The sequence below is a fragment of the Grus americana genome, chromosome 12, assembly GCF_028858705.1.
Source record: "Grus americana isolate bGruAme1 chromosome 12, bGruAme1.mat, whole genome shotgun sequence".
NCBI lineage: Eukaryota > Metazoa > Chordata > Aves > Gruiformes > Gruidae > Grus > Grus americana.
The window spans coordinates 22767139-22784262 of record NC_072863.1 but is presented as its reverse complement, the minus strand read 5'-3'; the positions used below and the strand labels follow the sequence as shown (position 1 = coordinate 22784262).

General features: G+C 46.7%; 1 protein-coding gene across 3 annotated transcripts in view; it reads right to left on the bottom strand.

The window, feature by feature from the left end:
* ZNF185 (zinc finger protein 185 with LIM domain) overlaps nt 1–17124 on the bottom strand; it is a 46287-nt gene that overhangs the window by 7656 nt on the left and 21507 nt on the right. For 2 of the 3 annotated variants that reach the window (XM_054839926.1, XM_054839927.1), the window contains exons 9-27: nt 16200–16283; nt 14966–15004; nt 14241–14324; nt 12516–12590; nt 11775–11855; nt 11256–11324; nt 9661–9744; nt 8542–8586; nt 8046–8132; nt 7125–7208; nt 6529–6627; nt 5935–6033; nt 5357–5470; nt 4588–4683; nt 3568–3648; nt 3267–3368; nt 2664–2822; nt 1225–1338; nt 864–959 (exon numbers count right to left, since the gene is read on the bottom strand). In XM_054839926.1, the coding sequence (XP_054695901.1) occupies nt 864–959; nt 1225–1338; nt 2664–2822; nt 3267–3368; nt 3568–3648; nt 4588–4683; nt 5357–5470; nt 5935–6033; nt 6529–6627; nt 7125–7208; nt 8046–8132; nt 8542–8586; nt 9661–9744; nt 11256–11324; nt 11775–11855; nt 12516–12590; nt 14241–14324; nt 14966–15004; nt 16200–16283 (1692 nt within the window). The remainder of the gene's footprint in view (nt 1–863; nt 960–1224; nt 1339–2663; nt 2823–3266; nt 3369–3567; nt 3649–4587; nt 4684–5356; nt 5471–5934; nt 6034–6528; nt 6628–7124; nt 7209–8045; nt 8133–8541; nt 8587–9660; nt 9745–11255; nt 11325–11774; nt 11856–12515; nt 12591–14240; nt 14325–14965; nt 15005–16199; nt 16284–17124) is intronic. The other variant, XM_054839928.1, reaches the window with a different exon arrangement.

The following is a 17124-nucleotide window of genomic DNA, read 5'->3' as shown; positions in this document are numbered from 1 at the left end:
TCAGTGCAGACCATAAGTGAATCACGTAGCCTGAATGGGAGCAGCTATGGGGAGAAACAGCACACGACATGTTGCAGGAGAGGAGGAGGAGGAGATGGGGATGTTCGACATAACTATCCCCAACTTAACAATTTCAAAAGCTGCAGAAGGGAGAAGGCGGCAAAGCTACAGCTACTAAAATTTTTTCAGAAAACAGCTCTGCCCATCCACTCAGCGATGAGACCTGTTAAGTTTGCCTTGCAGGGATGAAGTTGATCTTGCCTGGAGCCAGTCCAAGGCCAAAGGACCTTGTGCCTCATGTTCACACCCACAACACACTCCCCTTTCCAGATCCCACACTCAGACCTACGCTGGTGCCTCCATACAGTGTCAGACTGCATGTGGATAGACTGACACTGCCGTGAAGGACTGCAGGAAGCCCAGGGTAATAGTATTTATATTGGATACCTCCTACCCCTTCCAACAGCCTTGCTCTGGGACCAGTCCAGTCATTTAATCATTGACATTCTGGAGATAGCAATCCTCTCTTTGCTTTTAGCTTTCTTTTTTTTTCTGTAGCCTCTGCAAAGCCTGATTTGGGCTTTGCAAAAAGGGAGGGTAGCCAGGAACCAGCCCTTCATTCTCCTGTCACCCATTCTGGCATTCCACATAGTAAAAAAATCTCCAGAGATGGATGTATCGCAGACCCTGTGCCGGGTAGCTTTTGTAGGAATGGTTTAAGAGTAGTTCTGTGCCTCTAGATCACACATCTACTCCCTGGGAACCATTCTTCTCTCTTTCAGCTCTTGGCTTTGCTTCCTAGCTTCTCTTCCACAGCAGTTTCGTGGAGGTTTCCCTCACAACCACCAAGACTACCCGTTTACCTGGTGCTGTTATAGTTTAAGCTGTCCATGTAGAACGGCACCCTGTGGCTTCTCTGGGAAATGGACATGGTGGTATCTCTGGGAAGGGAGTCGTGGCTACGGAAGGAAGTGACACAATCTCAAGCGCTGAACTTGAGCACGTGAGGGATTCTCACAAGTGGTGAGAATCTTGGCTAAATGTCTCCCTGCTTAGCATCAAAATCACCCATGCACCACAGCCATCCATGCAAACAGCACTCACTGCACACGCTCAGACCCAGGGAATTAGTACGAAGTAGGCCAGGACGCTCCAGGTACTGAATAAATGTAGCAGTGGGGTGTTCTTTGGGTTAACAAATCTGGATTCCCTTTGACTTCTTACCGTCCAGCTGCAGGGTTAAATTCACAGTGCCCACTGGCACTAGCGCTGTCATATCTGGTGTTCCTAGGGCTGCTTCTCCCATCATAAACTCTCCCTTCGTAATCCGGGGTAGGTCTGGCAAGGAAGCACAAAGCCCTGATTATATTGTACCAGGAGTCACTGCACTCCCCACGTCGGCTAACTAGTACTTCGTCTCAGCAGTTACTATCATGATGCGTTCTGCCTTTGCTCTGCCCATTCCGCCTGTGCTGGCTCCGCAGCAGCAGCACACATACAGAGCGCTGAGGATGGGAAAGCAGACTCAACACCTAATGCTTGAGTGTAAAGCCGAAGCAGTACATAAACAGATGTATCTTCAATATTGTTTCCTTTCCCAGCGCTCACCAAAACCACCACTGCACCATCTGCACACGTGAAGTACTGTTCAGCTGGCCCGTCTGGGGCTCAGACCTGCACATTTTCACTTTTCCAAGACAGAATTCATTATCGGAATGGCTTTAACCTATGGGCAGAGCTCACGCTCTTTCAATAGAGAAAATGAGCTTATAGCTTATGGTCATTCTTTTCTTGCAAGTGCCCTGGGGCACAGATTATGTTCATATTGTATATCAGCACTTTGATCCTGATTAAAGCTTCAGACAACTGTATAACTTAATGTTAAACAATGCTGAAAACCACTGCAAATCAATGCTGCATTACAGAGAGAAAGAGGGACAGGCTTAGCTCATCATAAGATGAGAAAAAACCCTGCTCTGGGCAAGACATGCGTTTGGTCTATGATATAAACCCAAGGGCAGGAACGAAGCGTGAGTTTCTTGCACAGCAGAGAGACACGTCAGCATCACATGGTGCCGGGGGGTGATAACAGGCCATGAAGTACAATAAAGGTCTGTCCCATTTTTTCTAGTCCTAGTCTGCAAATGCCTCCAAAAGCAAACAAGAGCTTTGTGACACCAGCTTCCTGAAAAATGCTAAAAGAGGTGAAGGCTGCATTCAGACCGTATGGCTGGAGATATACGCATAAAGAGTAGTTATAAGTGTACTACTTGTCTCTTATATCATTGAGGGTCGTGAGAAATAAAAACCAGCCTGCTCCTGAATCATCATCTCTGCAATTACAGAGGAGAAGCAGTTGTGGTCTGTACACATCTGTCAGGTTTCCAGGCACCGTGCAGGTGGTCTGAATACAACCTGCCAAGAGCAGGTTACAGAGCAATTATGAGCTCAGATCTCCTGAATCCCTTCTTCAACCCTTCAAGTCCAAAACTGATCTGGTTCTGTTTGTTGCAAGACCTGGCAATACTGTATATTCCTCTGGGAACAAAAATCCTGTTCTCGCTTCTTGATGCAGTGATTGTACAACCTGGACCAGAGTTTCTGTAAACTATTTCTGTGCCAGCAGCTTTCCCTGTCCCTGCATCCCATCCCCAAACCATTACCTTCTGGTGCTGAACACTTGGCTGTCTACATAGGATGGTATCCTGTGACTGGGTGCTGACAGGCTGCTGTTAAAAGGCTGGCGGTCCATGTACAGTGGCACGGGATGCTGGGTCTCGTACGCACTGAGAGCGCTCTCTTTTGAGCTGAAGTTAGACCTGCTAAAGAATTAGAACCAATTTGACCATAAAGCCAACGACTGTACTTGCTATGACCAGCTCACACAAGAGTTCGGAATTTGTGGAGGCTGGATTGTGCCTCTTTCTACAGGCAATAAGGAAAACCTGGGACACCATGCTGCTAATAGGTTCTGGAGGTCAGGGGGAATGGCAGAGGTCTGCTCTACTTCCCCTCAGGAAGCTGAATTCCCAGCAAATGCTGCAAGAGTCAACAGTTGTCTGAGTTAATTCAGTAACTGAAATGAAATATGAACAACCATATGTGGGTGGAATCCTAAACCTAATATTACTTTTGTCAGAATCATTTAATTAGCATACCCTGGGCAAATTTACATAAATCCAGGACTTCAGCCAGGGTTGTATCAAGAAGCAAGAATGGCAAAGGACGAGGATTTGGGGAGAAACAAAGAGATAGTCCCACTGTACCTGACTGCCACTGGGTTAGGTTCATTGCATCTCCAGTCTCCTGGGCTCTCACGGTGACTGTCTGTGGTGGGGCGGGTTTGTTCCTCATAAGCTGGAGCAGTCCTGGTCAGGGAGGAAACAGCCGTTAGCGGCTTTAGCACTTGTGTCTACACCCATCCACTGCGGTGAGTAAATGCAGTAAAATCACGGTTGTGTTGGTTTCTGAAACCAGCAGCCAAGAAACGAGCATTTGCAATGCCTTTGAACAGCGCAAGGTGTGCGAGAGAGTGGTGAAGACACACCGGGACCCCTGGCTCCATACCTTTCCTGGCATGGATCAGCTTCATTTCCACACTGGGTCTCTGGAGCAGCGACGCTGCTTTCTCTAGGTAGGGAGCTGGACCTGCCAAGACAGATGACCATTATGGTCTGCAGAAGTGCCACTGCATCTAGAATCACTGTAGGATGTAGATGCAACCCCTGGTGAATCTCCTGCCTCAAGAAACACACAATATCCCATATGCCGGATAATCCAAAGAGAAGTGAAAAAAAAAAAAAAACCCAAACCCCAAAATCAAATAGAGGGAAAACACAGATCTCTTCAAAAATAAGGTGGAAAGGAAAATAAAGGTCCTGATGAGCCTCAGTTATCTATTTACCCTTTCCAAACTTGATACTTTAACTCTGGTCATTTAGTTATGACCATTATGGGTTATCCAGTACCTCTACGTTACATTTCAGACTGCTAAGCGCATGAGCTGGCCTCATTTGGGTACCATCTCCGAAGTGTATTCACTAGATAAACCCGCTGCAGAGTCACCCTGGATTTACACCTGTCTACACTAACCTAGGGAAAAGTTTGTTTGCTTTTTCTACCTGGTTTTGTATGTTTGTGCACACCAGCCCCTCTGGGAATACTGATACTCTGTAGAAAATCTGACACTGGCTTGGATTCCTGCATCAAAACTGCATTTAATTAGACTAAGAAATTAATTCTCAAAATACTTTCAAAGATCCTACCCTGAACCATTAAGGGTGATGAAAGAGGAAGGAGCCCTTACACTTTACTTACTACTAGTTGAGGACTTCCCTTTACCAGCATTAATTCGATCCCTGCAGGTCCACTAAGGGAGTAAACCAGAAGACATTTGGGACAGTCACCCAAGTGAAAGCAAGATCAATTTATTTTGAATCCTTTACAACAAAGGTAGATACCTTGAATTCTTCTGAAAAACACTAATGTTCACTGAGCTATAGATTCCCATTCAGGTTGGGATGTTCCACCTGCAGTAAATTCCCCATGTTCTCTCATCAGAAAAACCAAGCCCATTATTTCTCTTGCCTTCTTGAAGTGACTTCTTCACTCCGCACGCAGGACGATATCCCCTCGTTAATGTCCGTGCTCCCACTAGTGCTGTCCTCAGAGCATGGCATGGACCTGGGGGAGAAGAGCAGTCTGGTTTACAAGTTGATTTGAAGATTTGTTGCTCACTGGAATACAAGCACAAGGAAGCCCAACTTGACCAGAAGCCTCAACTCTTCAAATTTAGGGGGGAAATACAACAAAAAGCAAAGAAATCAGTCCACAAAGGCCTTCGATTTGGACGTTTATCCCTGCACTGCTTTGCACGAAGCAGCCTGAAGACACTGAGACAGCCATTGCAAACCCAGTGGGGTCACAGGCCAGTGGGAAGGAAAATGGTCCAGTGCCAGGGTGACCAGAGTACAGCCTGAGGCCTGATGCTGGCTGGGTGAGTTCGGAACTGAGACCCAGCGTTACCACAGAGGCGTTACCCCATGCCGGATTAGGTTGTTTATTAGCATATGTCTCTAGAGGCAGTCTCTGCTTCCAAATTTAAGGTCGAGGCAGCAACTCCTGGCAGCCCAGCTGGACAGTGTTTGATGCCTCCAGCTAATGGAGGATGTTTTCTCTCAAGCTTTCATATAAAACCATTGTAAAAGGTTCACTCAGTAGAAGCAGCACTAGAATCAGGCACAAAAGGGGAGCCAGGGAGAAGAGTTTATCAGCATATGCATGTGGGGGAAGACACGCAAGGAATTAACCCTCATCCTACAGGAAGAGGCAGGGAGGTTATTATCCAATTCCTTACCTAGTCATGCTGGGCTCATGTTCAGTACGTTCCTTCGACCTGGGAGGCTCTGGGTGGACATCGTGGTCAGGAGGTTCCTGTCCTTTCTCAGAATGGCTGTTTGAGTCCAAAAACCTAAAATAAAGATCTGTGCTTAAGGCAGTGGAGAAAAAAAACATGCTGGGGTGGGCAGACATCTATTCCCTAGACAGGAGCCACCAGGCAGGGAGCAGGAGACACTGTTTGGCCAGAGCTATTCCAAACTGCGCTGGTGCCAGGTCTGATGGGAATCGCGTTTACAAATCCCATTCTAGCTTGCGGGATCGCAGCTAAAGACCTTTCATCCAAGACTGTTGCAGCAGGAAAACGTTAGGTGCAGGAGAAAGCACCTATGTTAGAACTCCTCAGACTGACAGATGCTTCTAACACCTCAGGACACTGCCTGGGATTGCCTGCTGAAATGTGCTGTCATAAAGTCCTCACTCCTGGGTGCAAAGCAGAGAAACTGTTCTCTGGTCTCGGTTACACTGGGAACAGAATAAGACATAAAGAATTATGAAGTGAATAGATACTGTGGGTGAGTCCTACTGACAACGTACCCTCCTTGGATCAGCTCTGGTTGCCAGCCATCTGAGGCCCGCGTGCTCTCATGCCCCCTCTCTCTTGGGGTGCTTCCCTCTTTGAAATCTTGGAAAGACCTGGCAAAGGAAAAGAAACCCCTCTCGTGGCTGTCAAGCACAAACACCCAAAAGCTCAGTTCAAGGCACACTGAGAAGAAAGTCACAGGCTTTGGTGGAGGATATTCCAAGGGCTTAGCTGTAACCAGCGCAATGAAGCACTAACTTCAGCACAGCACAAAGCACTGCTTAACTGCTTAGAATTCAATGGATGGGCCAAGCAGCAACATTGTCACATGCTGAAATTCGTTCTTTAAAATACCAGTCCAAGCTATGTTTTCTCTAGACAAACATGCTGCTTTCTGGCATGAAAGCAGACCTGCAGGGTATCGGATTATTTATTGTGGCTATATCATACATCAGGATGTGTACGCCGGGACAGGCATCACATCTGATACAGTGTCTGATAAAACCTGAGGCTGAATTTGAAGCGTTCCTCCCTGTCCAATATTCTGAAGGGTTTCTTTGTAGAACGAACGTGTTAGCAAACATGGGGTTAGCACCCCAGGTCCTTACGTCACTTCATTCCAGTAAGGCTTGCTGTGTGCTGGGACCTCAGGACTCGTGTATCTGCTCTCTTGGGTGCTGCTGCTCTCCTTGTAGCCCAGGACAGATCTGATAATCAAAGAAAGGCCCGTTACATCTTTAACAACTGGCACATGAGTCATTGCACTAGTGAACACTACCTACTCGCCAGGCAACGCTTGTGCCAATCTCTACCATTCGCTGTCCTGCACCAAGATTTTTCTCTAGGTACCATATTTAGATGACAGCTGCATTTTGATGTATTTCAGCTGCCTTTCAGCTCCCTTGCTGCCACCCCAGTATCACTGTAGCGTTTCACTGGGTTATCAGTGAATGAGAAGGTAGTGACTGAACCCCACCAAGCACCAAGAGGAGAAAAAAAGCTGGGGTGCTTGGCTCATATCAGAGAAGATGGAGGAGCGATACAACGCAAACCTCTTAGTTTATTTTGCATTAAACCTCAGCACGGTTACCTTTATCCTTGGGGCAAAAGCCGTGAAAAGAAGCCTCTTTCTGTGCCTGCCATTTCAGTATTTCCTTAATCCTCAGTATTACTCATACGCCCACTAAATTTACCCCGCTCTTACCCTTTAAAGGAATATTCCGTGTCCTCTAGGTGCACAGGGGTGCTCTCAGTAGGAGGAGAAGGGACATCAGACTGCAAGCTAGACCTGTCAAACAAAGGAAGGAATCTCCAGCTCGGTAGCTTGCCAAAGGCTTCAAGGGGGACTTGTATGAAATAACAAAACTGTGCTTTATATGAGACCAGAAAACAGAAAATAATTTCTCAGAGACACTGATTTTCCTTCAGAGAAAAAGTTTTCACTGTCTCTCATCAAGAAGAATAGAGGTTGTTAGCGGAACTAATGCAGTTACTTGGCCTCAATTCACACACATCTTGGCTGGAGACACGACTCTTCTGGATCATGCACAACATGAATAACTTTGGGGAAGACGTTCCTACATTACTAGCAGCAGCTCTAGGTCTTGGGTTTTACACCATCCTACTAGGAGTCTCGTGATACTCCTCAGCTCAGCTGGAAGGTTTGAAGCCATCATCTGCTCATCTCAAGTCCCTTGGTAAGCCAATACATGGAGTCAAGTCCCAAAATAATGGGTTAAAGTAAGTGAAGAAAGCAGCTTCGGGGAGATTAGTGTTTTTGATGTCAACAGCAGCAATTCTTTCCTGACTCTGCACCTCTGACATTGTCAGGGAAGCAAGCATGCTCTAAAAAGCACGTGGAACGGAGACACACGAGATCAGTGCTAAAAGCAATGACAAAGCTGCTGTATCTGCTCCCAGGCTGCTTCTGTAGGAAGAAGTTGATGTGTAACACTGAACAAAACCAATGCTGTTGCACATTTAGCCACCTAGGATTTTCTGGCTCCCCTTGCTTTGTTGCCCAGGTTGGATTCTGCTTCCAAGTCTGCTCTGGACAAGTTAGCTATTTCCCCCCCACCTCTGCCCTCTGCGAGCAGCACTGTGAGTACCAGCACCAGGCCCTGACCTTGCAGGTTCAGACTTTGCATCATCCAGGCAGTGAGAGGTCTCGTACTCACGGTGCAGCTTGTCTGTAGCATCTGCAGGTCTGTCCCTGCAACCAGAGTTGGACTTGGTAAGAGAGGGAGTTTCATGTGCCGCAGAAGGAAGCTTAGCGAGTCAGAGAACAGAGCAAGAAGCAAAAATATCAAACGTGAGATATTCCTGTCTCAAACATAACATCTTTTCCTCCTTCCTGCTTAGCTCGGTAAACTTCCTGCAGCAGACCTGAAGGGCAGAGACACAAATCCAACCAACTCACACTACTGCAAGGGAAGAAGCTGACAAATCTCAGTCTCCATTTTGAGCTGGTGGATCAGGTCCACCTCCCCTTTGCAAATGCATGTGAGTGCTGCACCCAGAACACCTTTGTGAGGGCAGTACCAGGTCAGGAGAAGAGACCTCTTCACTCTAAAAATCGAGAAAAGAAGTGAATTTTACACTGTTCATAGGTTTACACTTACTTTGGTGGGTAGAATCCATTGTTGGCTTCTGTGTGTTCAGGATAACTGAAAAGAAGAGACACCAGCTTTGGAAAGCATCTTTGGTTTGGGTAATGTGCTACAATTATTTTCTTACGCATTTAATAAAAAAGAGAGAGGAGAAAAATCCCTAAAACTTCCCAGAGATGTTCCTCAGTATATTTCTACAGGTAAAACGGCAAGAAACTTTAGGGCAATTCAGTGTGTATGAAGTACAAAGGAGCATTTAGTAACTCTGAACATCGTCAGCATATGACAGATGCCAGTGGTATGGGGTCATCTGGAAATTCAAGGCAGGACTCTTCCAAAAACCAGTGGGATGTCCTAGAGCCCACAGCTGCAAGGCAGGCACCTCCATCTGCACGCCCAGAAGGGAAGGAGTGGCCCTGCCATCCCCTGGCTCGTCTCTGGGGAGCTGACAAAACGGGGAACTTCAGGTGTCTTGATCCAAAATCGTATGTTTCTGTTTTCTTGTTTCCAGAATACCACCAGGGGCAATGCTTTTCCTCCCTTGCTTCCACTTTCTCTTCTCACTGCCTATGATTATGGGATCTTTAACTACTTTCCCGCAATACCTCAGAGTCAGGACACAACTTTTCCTCGTCACTGAACATTTTGGTTTGCCACAGTTTACAGGATATGCAATTTCCTTTGGGCTTTGGCATTTTTTAGGGGGTCTCTTGTTGAAAAAGTAAATAGATAGGTGGAGGCTGGAGGCCTAGAGAGACATTGAGCAGTAACCTCTCTATACTGTTAAAAAAAAAATATTTTTTTTTAAAAATTACATTCCAGAATTGGTTTACACTTGGGAATAAACCTGGAAAATGCAGAAATGACCCTCAAAAGTGATTTTTTTTTTTGTATCATAGGAACTAAAGAAAAAAAACTGGAACAAAATATCAAACAGTTTCATCGAAGAGGATAGTGTTTTCTTTTTCTCTTCCTTCTTAAATAAAATGTTAGAGAAACTGCTGCAGTTCTGCAAAGCACAGGTTGAACTGTGTTCTTCCATCAGTAAATATCCATTCAGAGTTTCCAAGAGCAGCAGTTTAGGATTTGCACAATGCTCAAGCCGACAAAGGAATTTCACACTAACTCTACCTTCCATTCGTGGAAACCACGGTTGCTCCAGGGGCCAGTTCATCCCTTGGGAACGGCTCAGAGTTTTCCTTCAGAGGTTTGTCACTAGAAAAAGGAAAACGCCAGTGAGCTATGACTTGACAGCTTTTATAATGTATCATCCTAGAACAGTCTACTAACATGTAGCTCAGAGGAGCACAAAACGGGGCTAACAATATATCAGGATATATAGCAGGGGCCAGCCTTCAGAGTACAGTGGTCCTGGCAGCAGCTCGCTGGTTAGAGAGACGCGTTGCTCCCTGCAGCGAGGTACTGCTAACCTCCTTGCTCGGGAGAGCATAAGTACCCTACAACAGTTGTTCTCTCTCTGCTCGTGGGCCAGAAACACCTTCCTACAGGTCCACCAGCTGGACCCTACACCCATCTTTCACTCCCCCAGACCTGTCAAGCTGTGCGTTTGTTTCCTTCCTTCCCTGCCAGTGTTTCTCTCTCCAGTTTTACGTGGCTTAAGTAATGAGGCATCCTCTAATTTCTCTGGGAGACTGGCTCACAATTAGGAGCAGCTATGTGACCCAAATGACCCCAAGCACAATGAGCGCGTTGTAATCAGGCTGCCCCTGCAATGACATCCAAGGATATATTTATGGGCCTCAGTTGAATGACCATGACAACAGTCCAGCCTCTACCTTTTCTCAAGCACTCTGGACTTTGCTTCAGCCTGAGAGATTGGTTTGGGAACATTTCTAGCTTTATCTTCACCGATGGAGGTGGAGAGTGAATTGCAATTAACCGTATACGATAAACTCATTTGGTGAATCCAAGCCTTCTACAGGTGCTTACGCACGACAGAGCAAAAGGTGAGGCCACACGTACAACTCTGCCTGCTTCAGTCTAGACACAGCCAAAAATTCAGAGAGGTAACACCGAGAACAAAAAGAGCCCTGCTAATATGGGGTATATCTTAAAAATCTGAAATGCTCCTGTGTACAGCCCAGAAGATAAGGACATAAGCGTACAAGGAGGGAGTGATCTTTCTCAGGAGGACCAGAAGCTCCTCTGCCCTCAACTGCAAGTTCCCTTTCTCATCCGTGCAACTACACAGTGTCAGAGGTCTGCCCCATAACGTGGCCAGCACCTGCCCCCATGCCTTTGGGTTCCCAATCAGTTCCTTCCTCCTTCGGTTTTCCTCCACACAACAGAGCTTTTCACACTTTCCCGTTGTCCAGCCACCCCTTCAGACTTTCTACAATGTAAGCAGGAGCCACCAGCAGCTGACGTTCAACACATCCCTTATAAGTGGAAGAAGCTCCCCAGGGAACAGCAGTGGGAGAGCAACTGGAGCGGTACAATTAAAAAAAATAAATACAAATGCATGAAGTAGACTCTTTAGGGCCTGAGCCAGAGAGCAGAATCCTTGAGGGAGGTGAAGGAGGAGCAGAGAAAGCTGACGAGCTGCAGCCTAGCCAGCAGATGATGCTCTTGGAGTGCAGCCCAGGACCATAACTGGAGAGATCCCATCTGTTTGAGACTACTAGCAGGTATATACTATTTCTGAGCAAAAAGCAGGGTTACGCCTTATGTTCAGCAGCACAGATCAGCCTTTCTCAACTTCTTACCCGTCCCCATGCTGTGCCACAGTTTCAGATGAGGATTTCCCATTAAGGGCCTGTCTGTCTTCACCATTTCTGCAAGCAAAACAGCAAGAACGATTAGGTGGGGGGATGAGGGGACACAATGTGAGGCATAGGAACTGCATGGCAAGGTGCTTGTTGGAAGTGTGCTACGTACGGCGCAGGGACTGAATTAAAATGAAAGCCTGATCAGCTTAGCAGATAGAAAGGTCTGCAGTTTTGGGGCTCATATTCTCATCAGAAAGAACTGAGTAATGTTCAAGCTGTGGGAGGCCCACAGCTTCCATCTGGGTATATTTCCTCCCAGACTGCTAATGCTTTTGTAAAGCACTGCTTTCTTAGATTCCCTGTGCTCCAGTATTTATTGTTCTGTGACTGCACTGCGTCCAGAACAATCACGTGTATCTGGGAAAATACCACCAAGCAGAGCCAAACTCTGCTGTGCAGCATGCTCCTTGCTACCTTTAGTGGAGCTTTAGGATGATGCAGGGCCAACGGCCCTACCTGATTTCAGTAGAAGTGGAGATTCTTTCTGAAGTTTCACTTGAGGATGTGGTTGTTTGGCTCTTACTGCCTGTTTCAGTGCTGCAAGAGAAGGCAAAGAAAAAAGCTGTCATTCCTGAACAAACCAGCTCCCCACTGCAGCTGGCCAGAATATTCCTGCACTGAAGTGTTCTTTTCTGTGAATAAATAAAATGGAAAACAAACATCACTGTTTTCAATACGTTCACTTACAAAGTGGTCTTATCAGAAGCAATTTTTAAATTAAAAACACTGATATTGCCAGGAATATCTACCTTCTGCCAATGGAAGAAGGAATAAAAATAACAGAACAAGGTCAGTAACCAAAGCGCTGTTTGCAGTGCTGCAGAAAACCATTTCAATTTTTTTTTTTATACTATAGTCATTAATTAAATCAAAGTTGAAAGCAATTGAAAATTATTCCACTACACATAATTGGCAAGAGAGAGTTCACCACATTTGGGTTTTTTTCCTTTCAGGTTTTGAGCACTTCTATCAGGATGTTGTCAGATCCTTGCAGGACATAACACAGATTTCAGACATAAAACCTTTTTAAAACAGCTGCCTGCATCTAAGGAAAATCTCCCATGTACAAGGCTGACAAATTTGTTTCATTTCACCTCCCAGAGGGTTGCCCACAGAAGTCTCTGACCTACAGCTACATGCGGGCTGAAACAGCTGTGAAAGATGTCCAAGTCATCCTGGCTGTGCTATAAAACTCACCTGGAGGGGGACACTGCTGTTGTCTTTGGCTCACTCCACGAAGACCCAGCGGTGGTTCTTCTTAGCCCAGTAGTACTAAAAAAAAAAAAACCCAACCCAACAAGTAACAAAGCATTAAAAGACAGAAGATTTTTTAGGTGCCTTCTCCTGGCGGGGGCACATCCTGCTTTCTGGCCCACAGCTCTCACATCTGCTTCCTGGGCTGCGAGACTGAACCCTGCTGTGCGAGGACTCACACACAGCTGTCCCTGTGCACTGCTGCACCGATGTGACACTGTCTGCCTTTCTGCTGAAACGCTCCATCTTTAGAAACTGGCTTTTCCTATTTAACACAGCCAGAGCTGTTTCTATCCCCAGTGTTTGAGTTTGCAATAAATCCAGCTTCCCCAAATGTACAGATTAAAGCTCAATGCACTCACAAAATTGATTTCACTATGCGTATGGGTGTAATACAGGAGGAAAGGAGGGTAATGCTTCCCAGCCCTGCCTCAAACCTGCACCACAATGGCACAAAATTGCTACCAAAATTCATGAGGCAGCTCCTTCATCCTGAAAAGAAAGCATTTTGGGCTGAAAAGCCTCATTTATTGGACTCCCTGCTGGGCCCACTAAGGACCAGAGTGGCAGAGAAGCTAATAACGCTGCTGCCTGGCATCAAGCCACCCCTCAGAGCAGGAACAGAGAGCTGAATCCCAAATTAAATGAATCTGCTTGAAAATAGAGAAGGATTCTTCCTTCTAGGGCAAACATTTCTGTTTCAGCCAAACACTTCTGCATACTGGTCCCAGTCAGCCCCACAGCACATGCCAGCTATTCCTGACCAGTGTGGACTAGGGGAGGATGTCACTGCTGCCCCTTTGCACCAGAGACAGCCTGTCCCCAGGTCTCACATACCACGGGGAGAACGCTCCAGCCTGTCACAGCTCCGTACGGCTCTGCCTCTACTTGAGCTTCCCAGTAGGCTGTGAAAGGGGCTGGGGGCCTGAAATGAGGCTAACATTTCCCATCAAAGCAAAGATCAATTTAAAGATAATGAACCTCTCAAACCTCTCCGGTCACACCTATCTGTTGCTATGAGGGTAGAATAATTAAATCTAAACTCTAACAAAAGCAGAGATCTGTCTCAGGGGACTGGAAATAATGAGATATTGAGTATTTCATGTCTAGGGGACGGGGTCAGTTCACGCAGCCAAGTTTGCTGCTAAAAGAACACCCTTACTATCTGATGGCTGCTGGATGGGTAGGTGAGCTCATCTAAGCCTGCTCCAACTCCTCCTGTGAGTTGTCCTTCCAGAAGTACCGCCAGGCTCATTCTTGTTGCGTATGAGCACCTTGGGAAGTCAGGACCAATTGGGCTGCGGGGTGTGATCAGGAGAGGGGCTCACTGGCAGGTTTACACCATACCACTCATGTTCGAGTTGGCCCGGAGTTACATGCAGTCTGTCACGCCCCAGGGCTGTCAGCTGGGTACTTTATGACACTTTGGCCCTGTCCCTGTCCATTTGTTTCACCAAGTTAGCTGATGTAATTTTTCATTTTTGATCTTTCCCTTTTTGCAAGAAAGGGGCAATCAGCATTTTCTGAGAAGTCTCTTTTGAAAAACCTTCATCCCTAATTGTGTTCAGATAGCTGCTACCTGGCAGATAAACGCAGTTTATCTGCAAAGATGGCAAATCGGTGCGCCCTAAAATCAGTCAACACGCTACTCCAGAATGAGGTAAGTACCTGTCGTGATCTGGTGTAAACCTGCACGAACCAGATACAGTTGGACTCCTCCTCTGTTGTCCTTCCTCTTCTTCTATCTCAATTCTTTCAAAAGGCAAAAAGAGAGACAAATATCACATTGTTTCCTACTCCCCACTGCTGGCTAATTCAGGCAGTTTGTTCTTGTTTTCCCTTAAGCTATGTTTTCCCTCTGTTTCCCCCAGAGGCAGGTTTTTCCTGCTTCTCATGCTCCCTGTGCTCTGCTACTGGTGAGCATCTCAACTGGCTGAATGAAGCGAGATCTTCAGCCCAAATCAGTGGCATTCTGCTGTCACAGCCACTTTACAAATAGCATCAGCCAAATACTTAAATTCCAGAAAGCACCCTAGGCATCATTTCCCTATTGTACCGACTGCTTTAGAAGTTAAATGCCTGAAGCCTGGAGAATATTCACCCTGCAGGCTGGAACCAGCCTTCCCTGGAAGAAGAAAGGCAGCGAATGAGTCTGTCCTTGTTTTGGGTTGCCCATAACCCAAAGCATCACCAGTCCTGTATTCTCGGTGTTTACCACACTGTGGGCTCTTAAAAGCCAGCGTGATTCAACCCAGAGCATCCTTTTTAAGGGAAGTGTCCCTCCTCTGCTTTGAAATACCTGGAGATTTCCTGTCCCAGCATTTAAAAGCAGCCCTGGTAGAGCACACAGACGCACAACCCCAGCAGTACTTTTCAGAGGGTCAGTGACCTACCTCTTGGCGAACAAGGGTGGAAATTCTTGTGTTGGGCTGCTGTAAAGGAAGCATAAAGACAACAGTTAGAAGGTTGGAGGTAAAGACACACCTCGGGCAGGGGCAGCTCCTGCAGTCTCTGCCCCATCATTGACGCATATGGTGCAAGGAAGGCATTAAGGGGTCATGTAACACCATCTGGCCAGAGCTGAGAGTGACTGGGTGTGTTAAACCTGTACAAATTACAGAGCAGAGGAAATAAAAATAGGAAGAACAGCTAGTTATTACATGTGAAGTAAAGAAGCTTCCCCAAAGGGTCTTTTTAATTTTATATCTTCCTGATAGCTGTTTTTCTTCCTGCAGACAGACCTGCCTTCCTCCAAACCACACAATACTCAGTGCATCAGAGGAACTAGCAGCCAGCGCAAACACCCTTAATGTCCTCACAAATCCTACCCGAGCACTTCTCCCATTCCGGGCACAGTTGAACGCTGCTGGCGCATCCCCTCCCTGCTTCCTCCTGCACTAGCGACCTCCTGGTGCCTCATTGTGTCACCCTGAGTTATGTCAAGAGGAAAAGGATTTATAGTGAAAGCAAAGCTGCAAAAAAGTCACTATCACGGCTCCTGGGAGATAGGACACCTTGGAAATCTGCTTTTTTTTTTCCCCGCCTCCCAGGAAAGAGATGCACAACAAAGCCTTGAACGCCAGTAGCTCCCACACATCCTTCACATTCCTGTTACACATCCACACATAACTGTTAGGTTCTTTTTCCCCACAGAACTATTTTGAAGCTGCAAATAAGATCAGGATCTTGTAAATCTAGCTATTGTTCAAACACAACGTAAAGGCAAACTTTGTTGCAAAAACCTGATCCATATTAGATGCAGTTTATATTTGTTCTGATTTTCCCCTTTCATGCAACAAAACTGGCGAGAGCAGTATTAAGAACTGAGCCTGAAAACTGAAGTCTTGATTGCGGACCCCAGTGAATTAGGGACTGTCATGGTTTCTCCTAAAATTTCATCCCTCACAGTAAGGAAGACCTCCCAAGACTCCTGAAGGATTTCCCCAGTTCTGCAGAAACCTGCAGATATCCTTGGCACTTCTAGAGAGACGGCAGCCAAGTCTTCTCCCCTTTGGAAAAGTACTCATCACCATCAGAGAGCCTTAGGTTGGGCCACCATCCCTGTGAGACTGTGTTCAACAGCCTCTTCCCTGTCTCCTGCCCCACACGTGCACGCTGAAGACTCACCCGCTGCTTTTTTTGGCCGCCGAGAGGACGTAAGCACGTTCTCTGCTGGCAGTGCGTCTCAGGACACTGTTGGCTGCCTCTGTCCTGGAAGGGAGGGAAGGAGTCAATTCTGCTCATGCTGTCAGTGGCTGCTGGCTGTGGCTTCGAAGAGGCAGTAGGTGACCAACCCAGGGGAGGCTTGTGCTAACCCAGACAGAGCTCCCGTGCTCTGGGGAGCAGAAATCCAGCCAGAGCTAAGAGGAGTAACAATGTCTTATCACTTTCTTTAGTACCATTCATGCTGGGCCACAGCACTTTCACATGGATGTAAAGCACCAGACATAAAAATCAAAAATACTTCCTCTTCCAGAAGGGCAGACGGGGTTCCCCTTTTCAAGACCTGGACTCTTGCGATATTGCATACCATGGGACAAAATAAAGGGATACGGGCTTCGTGGCTGACATGCTACATGGACAGACGTAAGTACCACCAGATGTACCAAGGGAGAAGTGTGGATCTCTGAAACGACTTTTATTGGTTCCTTCCCAGGGGGCAAATTACCAAGTTTTCATTTGTGAAAGTCTTGTATCTGAGGAAAAGTTTCTTCACAAACTCGACTGAAAGCAACAAGGACACTGGCTGCATCAGATGCGGATTTGCCACGCAGACAAAACACATTCTACTCCCGGCATGAGAACGAGACACCCGTTGGGATCTGGACTTAGATGCAAGTCCCCAAAGTGCTCCAGACCCAAAGGCGCACACGCGGGCTGTGGGAGGCGGACTCCCCCCTTACTGTCAGGCTATCTGTACGTCTCCATCGTTACACACAGACACTATGCAGCGGATGGATTCCACAACCCATTTCCAGCTGCCAAATTAATTGGGGTATGCTGTCAGGTTGAATCATGTCAGGCTTTTAATTATATTTTGTTGGGAGCGCAG